Source organism: Monopterus albus, unplaced genomic scaffold (genome assembly GCF_001952655.1).
Source record: "Monopterus albus unplaced genomic scaffold, M_albus_1.0 scaffold64.1, whole genome shotgun sequence".
Taxonomy (NCBI): Eukaryota; Metazoa; Chordata; class Actinopteri; order Synbranchiformes; family Synbranchidae; genus Monopterus; species Monopterus albus.
In genome coordinates this window covers 1342291-1365565 of record NW_018127944.1, presented here as the reverse complement: position 1 = coordinate 1365565, position 23275 = coordinate 1342291, and the positions used below count along the sequence as shown (strand labels likewise).

At 42.9% G+C, this 23275-nt stretch overlaps 1 protein-coding gene across 5 annotated transcripts in view; it reads right to left on the bottom strand.

The window, feature by feature from the left end:
• Window positions 1–22605, bottom strand: part of fgfr3 (fibroblast growth factor receptor 3) — a 64095-nt gene extending 41490 nt beyond the window's left edge. For 4 of the 5 annotated variants that reach the window (XM_020604112.1, XM_020604114.1, XM_020604111.1 and 1 more), the window contains exons 1-2: window positions 22157–22605; window positions 17763–17950 (exon numbers count right to left, since the gene is read on the bottom strand). In XM_020604112.1, coding sequence (XP_020459768.1) covers window positions 17763–17904 — 142 coding nt within the window. In that variant the 5' untranslated portion in view covers window positions 17905–17950; window positions 22157–22605. The remainder of the gene's footprint in view (window positions 1–17762; window positions 17951–22156) is intronic. The other variant, XM_020604113.1, reaches the window with a different exon arrangement.
• Between the last annotated feature and the right edge of the window lie 670 nt (window positions 22606–23275).

Sequence of the window (23275 nt, the reverse complement as noted above, 5' to 3'; positions counted from 1 at the left end):
TCACTACCTTAGTGTGTTACTTATGACCTCTGTGGAAGCAAAGAAGAACATAAATCTTAGAATATCTTCATGTCTTAAACACAGGGAACTGGGCTTTTATGGGGTGGATATAATGATCTCCAGAGACTCATAGCTCACGTTGTCTTTATGAACCCCAGGCACTCAAACACAACGTCCTCCGGCAGCTCTGGATGAACAATGGCTCTACTGGAACCGTTTGTATTAAACATATATTTTCTGTGTAAAGGATTAGTTCACCCAAATTACAAAGACATATTTTCTCACTTACATCTAATGGTAACTAACCATGCAGACAGATTTATGTGCAGAGGTTTCAAAGTGTAATTTGGGTGAACTGATCCTTTAAACCTCAACAAGTCTACTGGATGAAAAGGTTAACACATGGCTGTAAGATTTGCCAAGTGCAATGTTTGGCACAAAAGTAGCCTTCTTTGCACAAATCAGTTAATATTATTCTCCACATTTCTGCTGTACTTACAGAAAATTGTGGCCTCTTTGGAGGTAAATATGGATTGGATATTACAGCTATTTTAATTAGGGTTTGTTAATAGCAAATTTAGTCAATGCATTTGTGTGATCCTATAAATGAATACAACTGCTTTGATCCCAGGGAAAATAATAGAAGGAACTTGGATGTTTACACCAGCAGAGGCTAAACTAATGCACTTTGCCAATAGAACAAAACAATGATATATCCCTCAGACACACAAAACCTCAGTTCCTCAGGTGTCACACAAAAGAGCAAAGCCCCCTTTTTTGATCGCCGTCAATGGCAAAATATCCACTTCAGATCCTGCACTTTGAAATGTAGATTTGAAAGTGGAAAGAAGCTGCTGTGAATGAAAGTGGATTTGGGCCGAAGGGCTCCACTTTGTGCCACTGCACAACCTTTCAGGACAGATCTACCGGCTGCTCCAGCAGAGACTGTGGCTGCTTGTTGTCCCTCTCAAGCCTGTACTGTGAGGTCACTGACAAGAGGCAGTTGTTTGAAATGGGTTCATGTAAGTGTGTAACAGAGAAGTATGTAAAGAGGGGAATTCCTAGTTAGCGAATGAGCATTTAAAATTCCTCAAAAAAAAAAAAAAAAACCTAGCTGCTGCATGTCCAGCTGTGGAGGACCATGGTAGCTCCACAAACGTGTGCAACCGAAGGAATGTGAAACAGAACGGTACTCACATGACCCTCCCCTGCATGAGAGTAGAAAAAAATAAAAATTAAATCAAAGCTGCAGGTTGATTTCAGAGTGCCGGCTAAAATTGAACTGTCTCATATGGTTCCCTGCGTCTGACAGTAAGGCTTAATGAACCGAAAGGAGAAACTGGTCAATTTTCAACCTCAGGAAGTTTTCCAGAAGCCCTGAAAGAAACTCTGTATCTTAACTTGCATTTTGACTTGGGGTCTGTCCGAGGGTTCTTTCGTTAAAGGGAGTTTTTCCCTCCCCGCTGTCGCCAAGTGCTGCTCAAGGGGGATCAGTTGGGTTTTTCTCAATAATAATAATTAAGTAATAAGGCCTAGACCTTACTCTGTAAAGTTCCCTGAGATGGTTTTTGTTGTGATTTGGTGCTATACAAATAAACTGAAGTGACGACAGTTTTCAGTTCCTCTCATGATGCAATACTTTAGGTGTACCATTTCTTACCAATGCTCATTACACACTGAAATCTACTCAGTGGAGCTCTGATCCTTTATAATGGACAATACAACACACTATAGGTTTTCAAGTTATTGTGGTCAGCATTTTATTAACAGTGGACCACATGTCAGATAATAAACATGAATGTATTTCACAATGACTGTGTGCCACTTTGACTGCACTGATGTCACCAAGAGTAATTCCTGTACATACGTTGTGCTGTGGGTTTAAAAGCACTAAATACAAAGACTTGCATCATTTGTCTTTGGAAATCTATTTATGCTCTTTGTTCTGTGAATCACTTGATGAAGAAGCTGTTTGATATCAAAGTGCTCATAAATTAATCAGACCCGACGTGATCCTGGAAAAACAGATGAATGGTGGCCTCCAGCTTGAGATCAACATCTAGATGTTTCCTCATCTGGGGTAGCATGTGTGAGCTATTGGCTGCATGATGTGTGTGTGTGTGTGTGTGTGAGTCTGCATGTGTGTGTTTAAAAGAGGTGGGAGCACTCTCAGCCAGAACCTACGGCCAGCTGGAAGCAATGTGTGATATGTACCTTCTGTGGGTGTGGGTGAATGTGGGTTTGATGTGTACATACTGTATGTGTGTGTATGTATGTATCTGTGATTGTAAACGAGGAACAGTGAGTGTGTGTGTTGGGCTGGACAGTCACTCCATAAATCAAGAGGCCCCTGCCCTCCTGGCCCTTCTTACCCTCTTGGCTCAATATCATAACAAATAACCCTTCAGAATAACATAAAGTCTCTCTTTGAGATATGGCACTGTGCTGCCTGTTAACCCACTGCTCACAGACGCCATCTTTTCTGTGCGTCTGAAGAGGTTTATTTATCCACTACAAACTTCTCTAGGGGCTGGCGGGCAGGCTGTGGCCCCAGGGATGAAAAGGCCTCTTTATGTGGGAAGCCTTTCCATTCCGGCCTCTCTCTCCCTCTGTAACACACACACTGAGGGACTGAGTGAGGGACCATGGAGGAACAGGAAGGAGTGTAGACCCAGGACCTGTCGCCTTGGCTGCTGTCATATCAGCTCACAGGAGGGGGCGTGAGAAGTGAATCTAGGCTTGATCCTTAAACGACCATTTAGCGTCTGGGTGTGTGCATGATGTTTCCTGATGTGTAGCAAAATTCAGAGTGAGGAGGGTATTTTCTGAATATCACACCCATTAGTAAACAACCAATCAGTCAGTCTGATTGGTCTAGATGAGACACACACAGAGTTTCATCTCAGCTGTTCATCATCAACAGTACTCAATATCCTTAGGAAAGAAGTCTTACCAGTTTACTAGCATCCTTTAAACTTCCCACTGGTTCTCCAGGTTGATTTATGGTACTGTTTCTGAATGACATCTTCTAGCTGGGCCCAACTGCTTTGCATAAAGCAGCATCCACGCAGGTTCAACAGGCCAACACGAAAGATCATAAACGTTAAAAGACTGCACGACCCCCCTTCTACTGGAGGACTTAACGGGTACTTTCACTGAGTCTGGTAGAAAAGCAGCAACACATACAGTATAATTTTAAACCACATCTGCATTAAACCACTTTTGAAAGTGATGGATTCCAGATGGGCCAGGGAGACATTCATCTTTTCAAGCTACACTGAGCTAATAATACAACAAGGTCATGTTTCCAACATCTGCAGGGCGGCTTGCTCGCAAGCCAGTAGCAAACAATTCAGCTACAAATAGCTTTTTTTTTTATTTTTTATTGCTGGTAATTATTTCTTTGCTTCTACTACTTAAAAAAGACAACTCTGCCTTTTGAATGGGAAGAGCAAAGACTTTTCATGTTTTTGGTGATGGTGTGTGTGAAGGATGGGATGAAGATGTGTGCAGTATGTAGTAATTGTAGTATTTTTGACAGAAATGATAGCCAAGGCTGAAAAAGGGCCCAAGTCATAATAAATCTTTTAAAAAAGCTTCCTGAATATCTACAGACACACAGACAGACACCTGGTTCAGACAGTGATGTCCTCCACAGCAGGTCGTCTCACAGCCCGTCTGCTCACTGTGTGCCGCCAACAGATTCCTTTACGTCCGCCTTCTACAGTATGCTGAAAACCTGGACCAGCTGCCAAACCTTTGGCACACCCAACACCGACTCAGACAAGGCAGCATCACATGACTTTCAAACAGGATCTGTGGAGGCCCCGGAACCACCACCAACCATTACCTCCCCCTTCCACAAAGAGCGCATTTCTCTTCCTCCATTTCACATCTATGCCAGTTGTAAATCCTGTTCGTCCTGGAAAAGCTCCCTCTTCTTTTTTTTTACCCCCTTCATGTTTTTTTTTCTCTTTTGCAATGTGCAGTGAAACCCCCTAATCTCTGTTTAATATGGTTTGGCCGGATGTAAATACCTTCGGACAATGCCCTTAATCTAGGCCAGCCTGACAACCTCACACCGTTGCAGAGAAGCCTGCCAGTAAGAGATGGAGAGAAAAAAGGGATGGCTTGATAGAGATCAAGGAGGAGAGGAGAAAAGAGGAGAGAGGAGGGAGGGTTTCCCCAGCTTGTTGCCTCTATTCTTCAATGAACTGAGCTGTGCTTTATCAAAAGAGCCCCTAAAACCAAGTTAAAGATAGACGTTGCCTCTAAACATCCCGCCCTGGCCTGTGCCAGGCTCACCTCCCACCCAGCCTCCTCCTCCTCCTCCTCCCAGCGCTCAGCCCTCTGCTCGGCTGCGCTAATGAGCTTCGGAAGCTACTGTACGTCCAGAGCATCTTGGCAGTGCCCAATTGTCTCTGCTCTTTTCATACCCTCATCGTCACCCCCACCCACTCCTCCATCCCTCAGAATAGGCCCTGGGTTTGGTCCATGGTTATTGTCATTCCAAAGACGAACTGGCCTAGTTTCAATTCAACACACAAGTGTAAGAAGCTCGGTCCACAAAAGCCAGGATGTCTGCGAAATGTGTGTAGGGCTACCATACAACATAATCACACTTCCTTAAACAACACGGAGGAACCAATCCTATTACAAAGTGGCTTGTAATCTCAGGACGTGGATGTCAAAGCTGTTTTTTACTTAATATTCCCATTAAAGCATGAATAGAGGTGATATTTTAGCAATCAGCTGTGCAGCATATCAATTTAAGGATTCTCTGCAAAGGCCAAACGATTTCACGCAGGCTTCTGGGGCAAAGGTGGTCATCAGCACCATTTTATCTTCAGAGGTTTGCTGAATCAGTGAAGTAATCAGAAAAAGCTAAACAAAAAGTAGGTGCAGGAGCAGAAAAATACATGTTTCTGGTGAATTCACTACAAAGCCTTGGAACAAAATGAGTCCACTGAAATCAAAAGGTGGGACTCTGCACTCTATGGTGCAGTAGCAAGATCAGATAAAGATCAAATAATCAAAGTTTAGTTTATGTAGGCTTTACTATTAAGCTTTTCCAAATTAAGAGTCACAGTACAGTTACTACAGGATATGATTTTACCATTTATGAAGTAACAATGGTGTAAAAAGAGTTGGTATATATGACTGAAATCTGTCAAGCATATGCAATTTGACAGTGTGATATTGACATACATTGCAATATACAGTTACATTCTTGGAAATTAACTGTTTACAGATAAGATAAACAGATGGCAATGTCTATTGTTGGCTAATCAAGTGGCCAAGTACAAAGACACATAAAGATACAGTGGGCCTGTACAGTGTGTCCACAAAGATACAAAACAGCTGATGGAAGCCACCTGCAGACACACTGACACAGCAGGAGGAGACGCCTGATTGAAAGGTTAAGCTTTGACCCCGACCAGGACCCTGTCCTGACCTCTCACTGTTGCAAGTGTTTCCCCGATCCACACACACTTCTGATACTGTCCAGCTGGGACGACCTGCCCCAGCAAGTGATACTCTGCTCTGTGTGTGTGTGTGTGTGTGTGTGCAGTAACAGAGACATCAGTGTCATGGAGAGTGACCAGGAAAAAGCACACTTGTCTTTTGAACACCCACCCACACACACACACACACACACCCACACACATATCCAAAACAAGACTAAAGGGTGGATTGCTGTCACCATAGCAGCGCGGCAAAGTAGACAGCAGAGTTGTGCTTGCATCGTACAAAAGCCCACAGTGTTTGTGTTTACAGTCTTTCACACTGACTTTGTTTCAGAGAAGTTAACAGTGAGCAGGAAGTTAAGACCTCATCTGAGCTTTCTTAATTTATTTGTCAAGGATTACTAAAAAGGAAACCTTTTATCAACATGTTCATCTTTGACTAAATGCTACCAGGATTGGCAGGAAGTGAAAAGTGGCCAGTGTCTGTCTCCTAAACACTGAGATCATGTCCTTTGTTTTATTGTGGGAATTTTGTGGATTTAAAAAAGTTCATTAAAACTCATACATAAAAGATATACCAGAATAATTCCAGTATATAAACGAGGTGCAACACCACACCCAGACCAATCAGAACCAAAAACAGCACAAACAGATCTAAGAAAGCCCATATACAATCTGCAGTGTAAACGTTATAGGTACATCAAGAGTGGGAGAGAAGGGAAAGTTCTTCTAAACTTGAAGTATCAATTTGTAAATCTGTCCTGATCTGAGGAGGGTCTGAAGGTGAAGGCAGGGTGGGTGTCTCTCTGTCTTGGATGTAAAAGTGTTTAATGCTCCTTTTACGATTCTGTTTGTCAGTGCGGTGGGACTGTATGGGTCTGTTTCTGGTTGTTCCTAAGCTGCTTCCTATCCTGTACTGACTTGCTACTGAACAACTAACCACCAATCTCTTCTTCTGTTAATACTCAAAAACACCTTTTTCTGTCTCAAAAAAAAAAAAAAAAAACTGACAACATTATCAATGTTTTAGTTACCTCCTTAGAAATGCAGAACTGCTGTATTACGTGTATTTACTTATGAGAGCAGGGCTGGAGCAGGAAGGCCTCTCATCCCATTATCCCTCCAGGATCTGCTTCACTGACAGCACAGACAGGCCACAGAGAGGAGCCTCTGTTTAGGAGCCCATTTGTCCTGACATCTATACCAGACATGTATACTAACGCAGCCTGAACAATGTACTATAGTCCTCCGGAACCGAATTGAGATTAGTTTTAAATAGTCAAACAAAAAAACTATTGCTCATTTTTCTGCTACATCTCACAGTAAATAACCCAAGATTGTTAGTACTGCTAACTAGTACTAACCAGTCTGACATACTGTATCTATGGTAACCACTTCAGTAACCAGGGTGACTGCGCCTCGATACACTCCACTCCACTGGTCTACAGTCCTGTTTTGTCTTTCATTAAAGAGTCAATGAAGTTTCCTAAGGAGCACAATGCCACAGTTTAGAGCTTCACACGTGAAAATGCTCAGTTGCTCAGCTATTCATCCACTGCCAACGTGCCACTGAGCAAAGCGCTCGTACTTGACTCCCAGCTGCTCCACTGAAGCTCACAGGCCAACGGTTTAGATTACTCTTTGATTAATGAATCGATTGGTCGCCAAACAAACTGTTTCCCAAGAAGAATATTTCAAATGTTTTGTCCAACCAGCTGTCTAAAGTCCGGAGATATTTAAATTAAAAGGACGCAAAACAGAAAACGGTAAAAGATGAAACCAAATACTTTCTGGCATTTTTGCTCAACAGACGAATTAATGATCAAGTTTCTGTTCGTAATGAAGCAGTTACTCAACTAATAGTTTCAGTGCTGCTTGTCATCACCAGAAAGCCTGATACTTTATAGGGTGATACATTTTAATGTTTAAAATAAAATGCACAAAGGAACTGGCTTTTAGACCCCCACCCAACATTACAAGTATGCATGTTGCAACTTCTCTTTGTCAGCACTGGAGACTGATAAAAGTCAAACATGATACAATGACCCCTTCATCAATCTGCAGAGCTCCTCTCTGGCTTAACAAAAATCAAAAGGCCACAGTTAAAATCAGTGAATGTTTTCTGATACTGACTTTGTGGTCACACACAGCAGATAAACTGCTGTACGCTGCAGCAGCAATGAGGAGCAAGTTGTCATATGAGGAAAAAAATTCTGCCAATTACCAGATACACCGCATTCAAAAATAATGGTTCATGGGAGCTGTGAAAAACTTCTGACATTTTATGAATCCAGAACTCACTGCCTGTGCTCTGCTGTTAGCCAGCACAACAGCAAGTCTCTCGGTCTCTTTTTTCCATCGCACCCTGCAGATGATATAAAGGTTTATTATTTTAGCTCTCCTGGAAAAATAACACAAAGGGTTGAGAGGGAGAATACCTGGGTGTGATGGAGGCCGAGTTTGGTTTCAACATTAGATGTGTCAGCTGCCTGGGATGTGGGGGGGTGGGGTGGGGGCTTTAAAAAGAAGAGCCTGTGAGGGCACAAGTAGAGATCCTGAGTTTTTTGGTGGAGGTGAGCAAAGAAGGATGAACCAACCAAGATTGGAAGATTGGAATTATTATAGTTACCATGTAAATCTTGTATAACATGCTTTGGTAGTACTGCCAATAAAACAAGTCTGAGTTTGTCCTGACAGATAGAAAGAAGAAGAGCGATGAAGGAGGAGGAGGACAAAGGGACAGTGTGAGCAGATGTGTGGGAGATGAAAAAGGGAAGAGAGAAGAAGAGGAGGAGAGTGAGGATGAAGGTAGATGAAGGAGAGAAGAGGAGCGCAGAGGGAGGAAGAAGATCAAAGAGACACACAATTACAAGGAAAGGGGGTAAGCACATACCCCTACTCACTCGCTGAAGCCCTCCCTCTCGCACCCACACACACAGCACTGAACACTGCCTGTTGGGTCTCTGTTTCCATTCACAGAAATGTAAATGGGGTGCAGCAGAGCCAGACATGACAGATCTCCTTCTGGTTAGTGGTCAGAGAGCCAGACAGAAGAAGAGAAGAAGAAACCCACGATGCATATAGAGATGTGTAACCCACCTGATGTTGTGGTTATTGAGAAAAAAAACAAAACAAAACAAAAAAAAAAAGAAAACTGATACATCGAGGTAACTTTATTGTGAAGGGTTGTGCATTTTCCACTGTCATATGGGAAAAGAAATAAGTAGAAGATTGATAAGTAACAAAACCAATCAGGAACTGTAAAGTCAGGGGTGTGGCAGAACAGAAAAACGGAGTATGGACGGAGATTAAAAGAGCTACATGTTTTGGGAGTTTACCTGGGTAGTGTGAGCAGAAAAGGCCAAAGACACTTTAATATTGAAATTGGATATATGACATAGCGACTACGGATACAGTCGCGAGGGAAAGGAAGAAAAAGAATTGGCACCAATTGAAAATTTGTCGTGGTAGCGAGTGAAAGCACTGTGAGCTAAACATAGTAGCTAATGGCGTCGGCCATTAATTAGGAATTATCCTAAGTAAACCATTATTCAAGATTTACTTGTTCCTCACAAGGAGGAGGAGGGATTACTTAGTTTTCTGATATTGGTCTGTGAAGAGAAAAAAGACTTAACACGGTTAAGCTTTTGTTATTTTGGTTTATTCATTTTCCATATTTTTCATTATTTTAGTTATCTAAATTGTTTTGTATATGTGCACACGTTCAAATACAGTAAGAAAGTGTTCAAACATATGGTTTGTGAGATTCATTTGAACCCTGCACATTGCTCCATGTAGCTGAACCTATTCCAGCTTGTTGGCCCTTAATTAGAGATTAATAATTCCTTGTCTAAACACTTGGCAAGTGTTACAGATGGTGAGTCAAGTCAAGTTTTATTTGTATCATGAGATATCATTAGTTTGCGTCAAGGGGCTTTACAGTCTGTACGGCATCACACCATCTGTCCGCACAACCCCCCACCCCCAAAAAATGTTTAACTGGAAAAATATAGGTGTTCTGAAAATATTTGAAACAACAGGTGGGGACTGCATGTTCCTTCTGTGCCTGCATGGGGTTCCTCCTACATGACAGACTGTTCAACATGGCTGCCTTTGGAGAGGGCCTATGTGTGAGATTACATGATTGCAGGGTTATAAACTCTTACAGGGTCTTAGCTGAGAGACTTGACTATACATTGACTCAATTATAGCTGCCATGACCTGTGTGGCACACAGAAACTGTACCAGGTATGTACCAGGAACCAACTTCACAGCACCAGCAACACCTTTCCTCAGCTGCATCGCCATTTTCACTGTTGGACACAAAAGACGGCTCTATGATCATATGGGTCAACATCACAGAAGCTGTCTTTTTGACTGATGCTGCATCAGTTGTCACTGCACAGGGTAAGGTATTATTTGTGCTTGTGACAGCAAAAGACAATGAGAAACGCAAAATAAGAGAATAAGAGCAGGGGGATGAACGTGAAACTGTATTAGTGATTAGAGAGAATTTCTAAATACTAACATATTTCATAAAAAAATGTAGCTCCAAGTGCTTCGCAAAGAGAAAGGCACAAACAGAAACAAGACAACAGCTGAGGAAATATGAGAAACATCAAAACAACAAATAGAAGCACATGGAAAAACAAACAAGTACTTGACTATTTGTGTATGATTGTGTGAAGGGGAGTCAGGTGGCGGAACAGATCGAGCCTGGATCATCTCTCGCCCTGTTTGTGTGAGTTGGACTCCTTGCATCAGTTCGCCTCTGCCAGCAACATAATACACTCTTCCCAAGTGCCTGGCTCAAAGCAGCTACACACACACTCATGCAAACATGTGTATATGTTGGTGTATATTGGCTCCATTTTGCAATTGCTTTAAATCATGACAATTCAGTCCTAAATTGGTGCCCATAAATCCCGATGTCAACGTGAAAGAGAGAGTGAGAAAGGGATATAAAGGGAAGAGAGAGAGAGAGAGAGAGAGAATGTGACAGACAGCTGAAAGGAGATGTAACTTCCAATAAAACACCATCAGCCAGTCACAGCACAAAAATATTTTGGAAGATTTAACTTCTGTTCCAGCTGACTAAACCTCCCCCCTCCCTTCCCTGCACACCCTCCGAAAACAGTCCTCCTGGTACGGCACAATGAGCCTCTTTGTTCCCCTCTATGACTGCCTTACCTGATAAGTATCTCATCAATTTCCTTAAGGAGAACTTTGTAATTAAAACCCACCATATGTCAACGCCGATGTCAGCCAGCGGGCTAAGAACTGTCCTGAAACACAGCCAGAGGTAGAGCAGAGGACACATACAGGTGTGTGTGTGTGTGTGTGTATATATCATTAGGCTGAAACAGGCAGCGCATGCAGCCATCAAAGGGCTCCAAAACTGATGGAAATTGGAAAACATGCCAAGGAGAGAGAGAAAATGAGGAGATATCTGGGATAATTTAAGGCTTAAAATGTGTTTGTGTTGGTGTGACACAGCATCTGAGTGTGTATGTGTGCTGAATGGGGGTGAAAGTGAAAAGAGACTGAAAACCACTGGCAGGGGTTACACGTGAGCAGAGCACCCGGGCAGGTTTGTACTTTCATCCATAATTCATCAAGTGACATGCAGAGAGGGTTTCAAAGGATACTAATGAGGTGTATTCATACACACATAGCTGTGGCCTGCAGACAAGGTTCATATGAAGACGTGGGCTGACAGTGACCTACTGATCTACAGCTGTCTGCCAACTTTTCATATGCACAGTGAAGGGTAGCCGACAGTAGATGTACATTTAATAACAGCCTGATGCCTTCTGGGAGGATCTCACACTCTACACTCAGAGCAAGTGGTTGATATCTAAATCAGGTTACTCTTTTAACCCATCGAGGAAAAAAATCTGGGTCCCCAAATAAAGCCGTGAAATATTTCAGTAATAGTGATGCTTTTCTGAGGGGTGTTTCACAGTTCAGTCTGATTCAAGCCGACCACATTTTAGTTCAGTCTGTGATGTGATTTGAAAACCTTCAGTAACGTTTTGATTTCTGTGCTCAACTGTGTGTTATCTTTGGAAAAACACTGTCCAGACAGTGAGTGCTTAATGAAAATCTCAGTAATACATCATGTGCTTAGAAGGATGAGACAACACAAAGCACAACATCTTTAATTCTGATTGATAATCCACAATTCATTAAGTTATTTTTCCTTGAGGATGATCACAGTAAATTCTGGGCCCTCTACAGGGTTTTATAGCTGATTATATGGAGCTGTAAGACTCATGAAAGTGGTTTATGGTGGTCCAGGAGCAGCACCCCACTTCAAACCCTTGTTAAATGAGACACTGAGTTGTGTTTAATTCATCTCCAGAAAAGTGTCCACTGCATTAAGTGCCTGATGAACTGAGGATAGAACAGCCATTGTTTAAGAAATCATCATTCTCCAAAGCTTATTTAGCCCACATGCTTCCCACGCTCGCCAAAAGATTTATTGATAACGTTGCAGGAGAAATGAACATTCACGCAGAGACTCAGAAAGCCTGAGTGTTGCTGCAGAAGAAGTAACGTTGTGCTTACATTTTAATGAATGGTCCAATATTCAGAGAGTCATGTAAAGCCCACACTTGAAGCAGGGCTCATTTACATAATAGGATGATTAAAGGGTGGCGATGCTTCACAGAAAATTACACTATCATCATACTGGAGAAAATAACCCTTTTATAAATGCACACTGGAGAGGCAGAAGTTTCTCATTAGGGCTAAAAAAAAAAGATTCAGCTTCATGAGAGCAGTGCTATCCAGGTGTAAAAATACCTGTTGGGTATTAGTGACAAATATAACAGTGTGAACAACATACATGTTTATGAAGGCTGGATTTATGAAAAAATATACTGTCTTCTGGATGGCATGTCTGGGGCAAAACAGCAAAAGTAACGTGATCCAGGCTCTTAATCTAAGAAGATTGGCTTGGGGGCTAATCAGAAGGACACCTGGTCCAATTATAGGAGCAAGCAGGCCAGCCAGGAACAGCCCACCACTTTGGTGGACAGGGACATGTGGGCCAACTAGAGGGACACTAAGTGGAATATCTACTAAGGTTGTGCAGCTCATTTTTTTGGGGCTGCACAGTGAAACTGTGTGTGTTCATATCTACTAAGGAGTTGCAGTAGGGTATTGGACACACCCCTTCCCCATTTGTTTCCACTGGCCTTGTTAATATGTCTGTCTTCCTTCTGCAGTGAGTAACGAGGAAAATGAATGCACCTGAGAGAGGAGGAGTTGTGGATAAAAGGCAGAGAGGACTACTGCCTCTGGCTGCAGGCCATTTCGTTGTCCTCTTCCTTTACCACCAGTTGTTTCTGTTGTATTGTTTAGTTAATTCTTACTTGTGTGGGGTCACTGGCAGTCTTGTTTGTTAGGTCAGGTTAATGGTTTAGGTTGGAGGGGAAAACCTGAGTCTAAGACACCAGGGGTACAGACTAGAATATCTTATGCCAATCAGGGTTGACCAGATGAGTTCTAGGTTGTAGTAGAGGGACACTGGCTGCTTAAAAGCCTCTCTACTCTGATATTTAGCCCAGCAGAGAGACTGGTTAAATAAACTTTCAAATCGAATCTATAGAGTCTCCATTGGCAGGAAGGAGACTTTACTACACTCATATTAGGAGTATGTTTTTACACTAAAAAAAAAAAAAAACTGAAGACAGGTTTAGCTGGCTGTCAACGCTGCATGGTGGTCCACACAGACACGCTGTCTTCAGGACAACACTTCACCATGAAAGACTTACAGAACATGGGACAAAAGATGAAATTTGGCAAAGAAAGCGAGAGTATAACAGTGGGTTTGTGTGCGGAGGATGGCGTTCTCTAACAGCCCCTGCTGACATTACCAGTACTTGCTGGGGGGAGACGGGGGCCAGTGACCTCACCCACACACAAATTGATCTTTCTATAGCTGTGAAGACACACATTATCATGGTGCATGTCCTAGTCGCTTAACGTTGCATTCACACAAACATTTGCCTACATTAAAACAACGAAAGGGGCTGCATTGATGGGGATGTGTTTCATGTATGGATGAGACAATGAAATATGATCCAGGAAGTCCATCTGGGGTAATGCATTTATGTGTTGAAAGCTTTTAAGATGCCAAAAGGCAGCACTGGCACTCGCAGAATTTTACTGCTCTGGAAAGTTATCATGGCAGCAACAGTTCCTGTGGTAAACGGCAGAATCCAGCGTTCACATTGCAAAGTAATCCCCAGGGAATGCTTGCTTGCATCACCTTGTCAAATGCTGTCATGTTGCATTGCAGAATGCACCAGATCAAAAGCTGCATTGTTTTGCCAAAGCCCCTTCGCATGGTGCCAGTCTCCACTGTGCAACACACTGTCTCAGTTCAAAGGAATGACTAGGGTTGCAGTTTGTTTTCCACACAGAGTGAAAGTGTGTCTGAACACGGCCTGGCCATCACAACTTAATGCCCAGACCTCACTGTAACCTGAACCATCGTTTTGTGCATCTAAAAATGACATATTTGTTGTTTTTCTCGTCTCTGGTTGGGAACAGCTCTGCCCCACGGATCCAGACAGACTCACTATCCTTTTAATTTGTCTTTTCATCTTCCTTTACTGCCCCCCTTTCATAATCCACCTCTGCTCATACAGACATAACATTCACTTAACTGCAGACTCCACGTGGGCCTACTCTGTCTCACACATGCACACAAACAGCAATGCAATGGCAAAACTGAATGTGTTGAATTTCTACATCTGCTTTTTCACAGAAAATGTCAGAGCTCAGCAGCCACATATTTCATCTGAGCACCACAGGGGCAACAGCAGGGGGTGTGGGTGTGGGCGGTAAATACAGAGGGGAGAGGAATAACCCACACACACACACACACACACACACACACACAGCCACAGCCCCTGCTCTTTGTCATTAGTCTCTCGCATCAACTGTTTTTTATTGCACAACATTTGGAAATGCCACCAGCCCCTGGAGAAATAAACAGTGTCGCACTCTGCAACAACATTACGTGGACTTAATGGAAACACGAATTATACTTCGCACACAAACCACAGTGTCTGTTACCTCCCACATACATAAATACAGACCAGGGATTGAGTTTGAGATTTATTTCTGAAAGCATTTTTAGTCTCACTGCTAGAATAGTTAGTGCAGTTAGTTAGAACGTCTAGAATTTATTTCTTGGCAAGAACATTGCTACGGTGGCCCTCAGGGGTCAGTGGTCACATCCACTCGTTAATCTCTAACAGCTAAATGAAACCGGTAAACCATTTAGAATTACTAAGGAGGCACCTCAAATCGCAGCCTAATTACTTTTAATTCATTGCAAGCTATTGTATTATTTGTTTACTGCAAGATTTCAAGGGCATTTTTGTCCTCAGCACCTGCTAATGTCTGACCCTGACACACACATCCCCCCCACAGTCTCACACACACACACAGAAAACACAAACCTACTGTAAGTGACAACTTTGCATCTAGGCTGCTGAGGGGGAATCATGCCATCTGCCAGTAAACGACAGTCTTTTTATCCCTACTGCTCGTCCATCTGTGGAGGTGGGGAGCTCTGCTGGAGGCCAGGGGGCTGCAGGGGAGACGAGACGTAGGCCGGAGATGCCTACCAGGAACCATTGCTGCTGTATGTATGTGGTGTTTAGCTCCATATCATATACAGTCTATATTACACTGACATCAGTGGTCCTGACAGTTAAAGCTTAAAAAGATAACGATCAAGGATGTGTTTTGCTTCCCTTTTGAGTTTTAAGATGTTTTAGGTTTATAAGACTCTGATGATCACCTTACTTGATAAAATACACCAAAGAATTAGCCCACGGTTTGTCAGAGGCAGTAGATGATCAGCTCAATATGAAAAAAGCTAAAATTATTTTTCCGCTGGTGGGTAAAAATCATGCAACCTAAATTTTAGTTATTTATTAATGTTCTCAGCTTGTAGAGCAACATGTACAGAAACTATGAAAAGGCCTAAATGATGCTGTGATTTTTTGTCTCCTTGCCAACAATCTGACTACAACACACAGACAAGACACGTTTTTTAGGAAAGGTTGGCTTGTAATAGCATTTAGCCTTTCATCTCTGTGCTGGCCACAGGGTGATGTGCTGAACCATTTGTGTAAATGAGAGAGGATGCAAGTTTCCTTCAGACTAAACACCCTCACTACACGGAGTGGTTTTGTTCTACACTGTAAAAAGTAACATTTCTGCACATACAGTACAGTAGTGGAGAGACCTCATGGCATAACGTGACATTAATCCTTTGTCCTGTGATTCAAGGAGCCCAGTTTTTACACCTAGTTGAATCAAGCAAACTTGTAAAACATCATCTAGACTGTGCTTTTGGATGCAGGTGGTCCAACCTTTTCTGTATCTGTAGTCAAGAAGAAACCTCCATCATATCAAAAGTGGACAAAGTTGGACTACAGAAACTTTTTCTTCTCACTAAAATGTTCCTGGCAGAGACATGGCTACACATCATATCCCAACCATCATCTACCTCAGCTCAAATGAATCATCCCACCCTAACATGACAAACATTAGCAACATGAAACATTATCCTCCTCAGAGCAGTGTGTCCTGGCTGTATCTCGCCATGTCTGCATACCGTGCAGGTACACCGAGATCCCAGCCTGAACGCCTACCACCCAGAGGGGTGTAAAAAAGAAACACTCTTCTTTGTGGATAAGGCCAAGCACGATCGGCTGCGATGGCTCCCAGCAGGGAAGGCAATCAGGCAGACAGAATCACAACAAGTCTATTGTAAGACTTGGGTTTTACATGAAAGAGGGCATGGGGCTGAAAGAGGAGAGGAGAGAGGCCCTTTGGCTGTGAAACGTGTGTTTCACACAGGTACAGTGGGATTGTGTCAGATCAGCCTCATGCAGATCTGTTGTTAAGTCTTTTGGGGAAAGTACAAGTCAGACTGAAGCCAGAAAGTAACTGGTTTAGCTTTTTGAATGCTTAAGATTACATAACCTATAAACATTTTCCTTTCCAAGTTATCGATCTTATTGTTAGAGATGAAATCCTTTCAATGCAGAGCCCTAAAACTGAAACAAAGTCTTCTTTTTATTGTTCCAGGAGTTTTCCCAAGTCTCAAGTCCTTATTTTTTGTCACTTAAGTCTGTGTCTCAATCTCCGGTCTGACCTCAGTTAATCAGAACAAACGTAACAAAAAACGACAACAACTAAAATGACAGATGCTTCAAAATATAGTTTTAATACTTCAAACATTATAAGGCTGAAATACACAGTGTAACGAAGCAACAACACAGATCAGGTATTTCTATCCACCCTGTGTGATCTGCACAGCTGCATCCAATGACAATCAGTGCACTCCACATCAAAACAATTCACTACAAACCACAGAAGATTCAGATACAAAACAAACTTCATCTATTAACAGAAGTCATTTTTCACCAAAAAGGTAAAAACACCAGATGTTTATAGGAACGATGTGCGAATAAGTTCCTCCTGCAAACCATTAGGGGACAAAGTATTATCTACATCACCGCCTCCTAGGTTTTCTTTGGTTTTACTGTACTGCTGTTAGTTTTTTCACACAATATGATTAGATTAAAGAAAACAGTCGACATTCTCTTGGACTGATCTTTGGGCATTTCTCTGCTTTGAGAGGAAAAGTCGTGCTAAGCTCAGCAAACAGAGAAGGGTCCAATTAAATCCTCCTCACAAAAAAGAAGACTCCCACACATTCACATAAATAATAATGTCCATTTGAAGTGATGAACACAGAAAACCTGGTTTATGACCAAGTGCACAGCTGAGTTTTTCCACCTGAGATGTTGAGTGAGCAAAAATCCTTGTTTTGTCCAAAACCACTAGATACTTAATTCACAGTGATATAAAACAGAGAAATGCAACAAATCCTCACATTTCCAAAGCAGGATTCACTGCATGCTTGGTGTTTTTCCTTTATAAATGACCACTACAAAAACCAATTAGGACCATGAAGTGAAAAGATGTGCAACTGTGTCAGATCATTTTCCTTCATGTGTTTATTTCTTATGCACTGTGATGAAAACCCTTTACTTGGCCCCAGAAACATGATGCCTTTAAGAACATTTTCTACCAGAAAAAGGATGATGGCAGCAAATTGTCAATTTGCTCCATAATGTTGCAGTTTTCTGTCTCAGACCAAGCACCAAATCTTTTGTGAATACAATTGCCTGTATTGTTTCAGCAGTGGTATGAGCAGCATGTACAAATATGCTAGGGTCTGATACTGGATCCTACCTGTGGGCTGAGCAGTGGGCAGCCTGGCCGGAGCGACGCACAGAGGCAGGAAGAAGGAAAGCCAGAGCGAACACCACGGAGCCGTCATTCCTCTGGACGAAGAGGTGAGACGCAGAGCAGCACGGCCCGACTCAGACAACATCGTCCGTTTGCATGCTGTCCAGCAGAACAGCGGCCCCACCACTGACCTGAAAGTGAACAAACATGAGGAAAATTTCAATCAGAGCTGAAGGAGACTGGATGTTACCTTGGAGGGAAAGGGGGATCAGTGCAATCAGAGAAAGAAACCAACACTGTTTACAATAAAGAAAAGTAAGACTGAGCACAGTACAAAGCGCCTCAGGGTCTGCACACATGCTACCATATTTTCACCCGACATTCCACATAGATTGAAAGATCACGGTGGAAATCCCTATTTACCTTTTTTCTTTCTCAGAATCGTTGTCTGAAATGGGTGGGTAGGAACTCTCATATTGGAACAGTCCATAAAACCCTCTGTATCACACACCTGGCCTAGGATACAAGTTCATTAACAACTAATTGTGCTGCAAAAGGATTAGCTGAGGAGGGAGAGAAATCACAGTATCTGACCTAAACAGCCATTCCTTTCACAGAATGCTTTTCTGCTTGCGAAACTCTTCTGCGTGGTCTAACAACCAATTGACGTGGACTCACTAATCTTCCTGTAGGATGAGGAATGTCGAAGTCTACAGTATCAGTTGCCCAATGTGTCTGGCAGCTTGCAGGAGGGAGAAGGAGGAGGAGGAGGAGTGAGTGTGACGGCCGTGGTGAGCGACAGAGGAGTGCCCTGCACTGTTTGCTTAAGCAGGGAGACGCTGGAATGTACTGGGGTTTGCAGAGAAAGCGCTGAGTGGGGTGCCCAGAAAAGCAAAGCAACCCCCCCCCAACATCCACACACACACACACACACACACACACACACACACACACACTCATTGTTAGCTTAAACTTTAGCAGCTCTGTCCAGCTGCAGGACAGACCTTGTCCGTGAGACCACAGCCACCCTAACAAACACACATGCACAGGTTTGGAGAGCGGTTTAAACGTTTCAGAGTGGGCTTTGTTTGCACAGAAAGGTGTATTTTACACACACACACACACAGTCCAGAGGAAGGTTGTGTTGTCTTAAGACTTAACAGTACTGTTTTTCTTTGCCTCGGAGGATCTGTGACCCACTCCTTGCTCAGCACTAAGTGAAGCCCAGGCTCTGTTTGCACATTATCACTCCTCTACACACTTGATAAGGCAGCACCGACACACACGCAGTCCCAACCTAAACACTGCCACTGCACCTTTCATGTTCCAACAAACTGCAGCCTTTATTCTCTAGAAGCGCTCCAGTTGTTCTCCTCCTCTCTCAGCCCATCCTCACTTTCTTACAACGCAAGACACCTACAGCTGCTGCAGTTTGTTTCTACAGGACTTTCATTCTCCAGGCGTGAAGGTAGCTGATTGCAGGTCTCTGCCAACTGAAACTTTGGTTTTCTTTGGAAAGTACACACAAACAAAGAAATCTCAGCTTTTTATGGGCACTTCACTTTGAGAGCTGACAAAGCTTGAGGTTTGGTTCAACATGCAGATCTGTTTAGACAGGTTGTATGACAGCCTGTTGAAAGTACAGGCTTCACATTGACTAATTTGGTGACAGGTATTAGTCACTAAATTGTGTACACAGTGAATCCTTGAATCTGAGGAGTAGCCAAGTGTTGCAACATGATTAACATGGAACTGAAACTAATTACAGCGCTGTGTAAGAAAAGTAGGTAATGTGTAACTTTACTGAGCAATCAAACTCAACCAAGCGCTTTTTTTACACTGAAGCGACGTGTTGAGCACAGGACATGACCTCATCACACACTGCACAGCCAAATACAAACAATCTGATTTCACCAAGAAGAAGAAGAAGAGTTCCCAAAGCCTTCGGTGTTTTCATGCAAATATTTTCTTAAGCATGAAAGGGAAACATAACCACTGCAGTGAATAATACATGAACATGAATCATGCAGAACTATCTTCACCCTGTAATAGCTCGAAGGCAGAAAAGTGCTTTAACTGGGGTTCAAGTCCCTGTCGTCCCAGTGGGATCAGTGCGAGGAGGTCACATGCTTGTCACACCTCTACAGAGTGACTTTGATAATTAAGCCAGAGAATCAACAGACGGGGCCAGATCGTCTTTGTCATTTTGGGAAAGGAGGATTAGATGGTTTTTGGAAGAGCACAAGTGCAAACATGATCCAGGCGGAGAGCAGGTGGATTGATGGTGGAGAGAAAGACAGACAGACTCACAAGGGGGTAATCTTCCATACCATCATCATCGCTCTTCTTCTTCTACCATTTCTTAATTCTTCTCTTGTATTTCTGTCCTCCTGCTCCTCACTTTGTCTCCCTTTCTCTTGTCTCCTCACTTCTCCCCTGCCTTTACCACTCCATCACCCTCTCTTTACAGCACCAAGGCACCTCATGTCAGAAGAGAGGCAGAGAGCTCTGCACTTTAAAGCTGTTAGAGGTGTAAAGTGCTGCAGGCTGTGGACTCAACTCGCCTCCACCTGACACGCCACCTGTCGTGCAGTGCATGTACAAGAGACTACACTGTCCACACAGAGGATGCAGAATGACTTTTTAGTCGGTGAGGGAATATAGAATAAATAGGTAACCATAAAAACCACAGTCACTGAAACCTGTATTATGAACATTACAGCAGACACCCTGGGAAAGTAAATGCTCTGTTTTAAATGCCTCAGATAGATTATGAGACCTTTAATACTATAGTGCAGCTATGAGAGAGTAAATACAATTAAGTACTATAGAGCCACTGTAAACAGTTTTGTTCCTACAGAAATATCAGATTGGAGTATAAAATACTAACAATTGGGCCTAATAAATTGTAATAATCTAAATGTTACAGAGACAATTGGTTGTAAAACTCCTATAACGTCTCTGCTGCCACACACATTTTTTTAATTATTGGAAAATGATGGTGAATTTGTGTGTGTGCATGACAGATATCAGCTCTTCTTAAATAAGTTGGAGCAAATGAATGCACTGTTCAACTCTATAAAACAGAAAAGAAAAGGCACTAAAGCTACACAGGGAGATGGTCCCGGGCCAATTTCGATAATGAAAAGAGGCAATCAGAATCTAATTTGGAACCGAAATGCAGAAAATTGGTAGTCGTTGTTTTTTTTGGGTCAATAGATACAATTAATTTGCAGCATTAGCCTTATTATCACCATTCAGGCGCTTGTTTCATGACTCCACAGTTTAATAGGCTAATACAATGCAAGTCCCGAATCTCATTTCAGCGCCCTGCTGTGGGACCTAATAATCCGTTCATTTTCTCCGGTGGTGATTTTTCATGGTGCGAATCAAAGCGGAGCGGAGTGGCCAAAATCAACATCTGAATCCCATTGAAACGCGTGTGTTTGAAGAGGGGATGACTGATCTGCTGCTGGTGAGGGAGCGAACCGCACAGTTCGTTCATTCAAAGAGAAGTCTGCTGCTTTCTGGAGGAACTTCAGAGATGATCACAGGCATTAGGGAGTGCGGCTCTGCGAAACAGACTAATGTGTAATTCATCTGAACCAGAGAAGACGTCACTGTTGCAGTGAGGAGAAAGGCGTGTTCACTCTAACGAGCACGGGGTGATCATAAAAGTCAATATTTTACTTTTTTACAGTGAAATTACGAATGGAAACGTTTGACTGATGATGAATAGGAACCAAATTAGTCTCAGACGCATCTGATGGACATCTCAAACTCATCCTGATCGACAGATAAACGTGCGTAATTGTGCCAATTCAGGAACATTTGCCACGTTTTCTCTCATTCCATACATTTTCCACAATTCAAAGCATCAAGATTTTAAAAAGGACAACTTGAGAATGACTTCTGATAATGAAAAAACTTTTTCTGAGCAAGTTTGTTTTTCACTGAAAAGCACATCCATTTTCCAGCCCAAATATAGTAATTTTTGTAATGAGTCTAATTTCACCAATAGCCACAAACATGCCCCACTCACAGCGCAACCAGCGCTGAACATAACAGACCCTCTTTCTCCAAACCAAGGAGAGGAAAATAGGCACAGGTTGTGTCCTCGCTGTGCTCACACCGGCTGAAACCCGACGATTACGCACAGACCAGAACTCAGAGGAGTCGTTCCATCTGCGTCACCTGTGCAGTGGCAGGAGCGCGGGGCTGCTCCTTGAAGCTCCACGCTTCACACACACTGTACAGGACTGCTGCTGAACTCAGAGAGACTTCAACCTGTCCGACTGTCATTTACAAGGAAATGAAGATCTTTCTCATTCCCTAAGTGCTTGTAAGAAAAATGTGCGTGAGAAAGAGAGAAACAAAAATAAGAAGACGTTACTCACCCAAAATATCCCGTTTTCAGAGCAAATGTTAGCTTTCCAAATTTCAGATGTCATTCAAATGTCACCAATCATTCATGAAAAGAAAAAAAAATAACCGAATCTCCGTAAACTTCATAAAAACCCATAAAAATAATTTAAAATCCAACAGTGGAAAAGGTTTGAAACCCTCCTCACGAGTTGGCTGCCAGAGTCTTTGGCTCGGGCACCGCCGCTGCCACTAAATCCCGTTTCTCACTGAGCGCTGCTGTCCACAGTGTCCAGACCTCCAGAATGCGTTCATCGTGCCGTGCGCGAGGAACGTGGAGGAGGTGAGGAGGCGCACGGGACGTAACGAACGAGGTTCTTGTTGTCGTCCTTGTTCTTGTCCCGCGCGATGCCAGTCGGTGCGTTTCGTTACCTCCGATCAACCAACTCGGACTGGTAAGTCTTCTCCACTAGGTGACTGTGAAGTAGCTGCACGGTGCTGCAGTCAAGACGGAGCATCCAGGAGACATGGGAGTTCCGCTTTGGACTTTCAAAATAAAAACGTAGGCCAGGTGCTGAGGCAGTGACGCAATGCTTTTGTGAATGGCTAAACTGAATAGGTGGGATCAGTTCTAAACAAACGCACACACGTTTATTTTCACGTATTTTCACACCACGTGTCCCTATAACGTAGAAAATGGGCAACATTTCAGTTGTTTTGAGCCCAGTTTACATTACAAACTATTAGTTATGTCGTGTTTATCTTCTCAAACTGTGTCTTGTAAATTTTTTTGCAACCCTATCGAGGTATTGGATGAACATTTTAAAAGGGATTTAAAGCATTTTCTGTACTTGATATATGAACAATTATACAGTAGCCCAAATTATCAAATAAGTATAAGCTACAAGTCAAAGTGGCCGCAATTAGGTCATAACACCAATCACATTCTACGAATCGACACAGTCTATAATTTTATTTTGAAGGTTGAGCGTCATATGGTTTTCACGGTGTGTTTGTTGATGACTTGACGCTGCTCTCTTCGCCTCTCCCGTCCCTCCACGGTCCGGGGTGCCTCCTGGCTGCCTCTGCCACCGCCGGGCTGCGCGCCGCAGGACAAGCGGCAGCCGCGGCGGGGGGGGGGGGGGGGCGGTTTT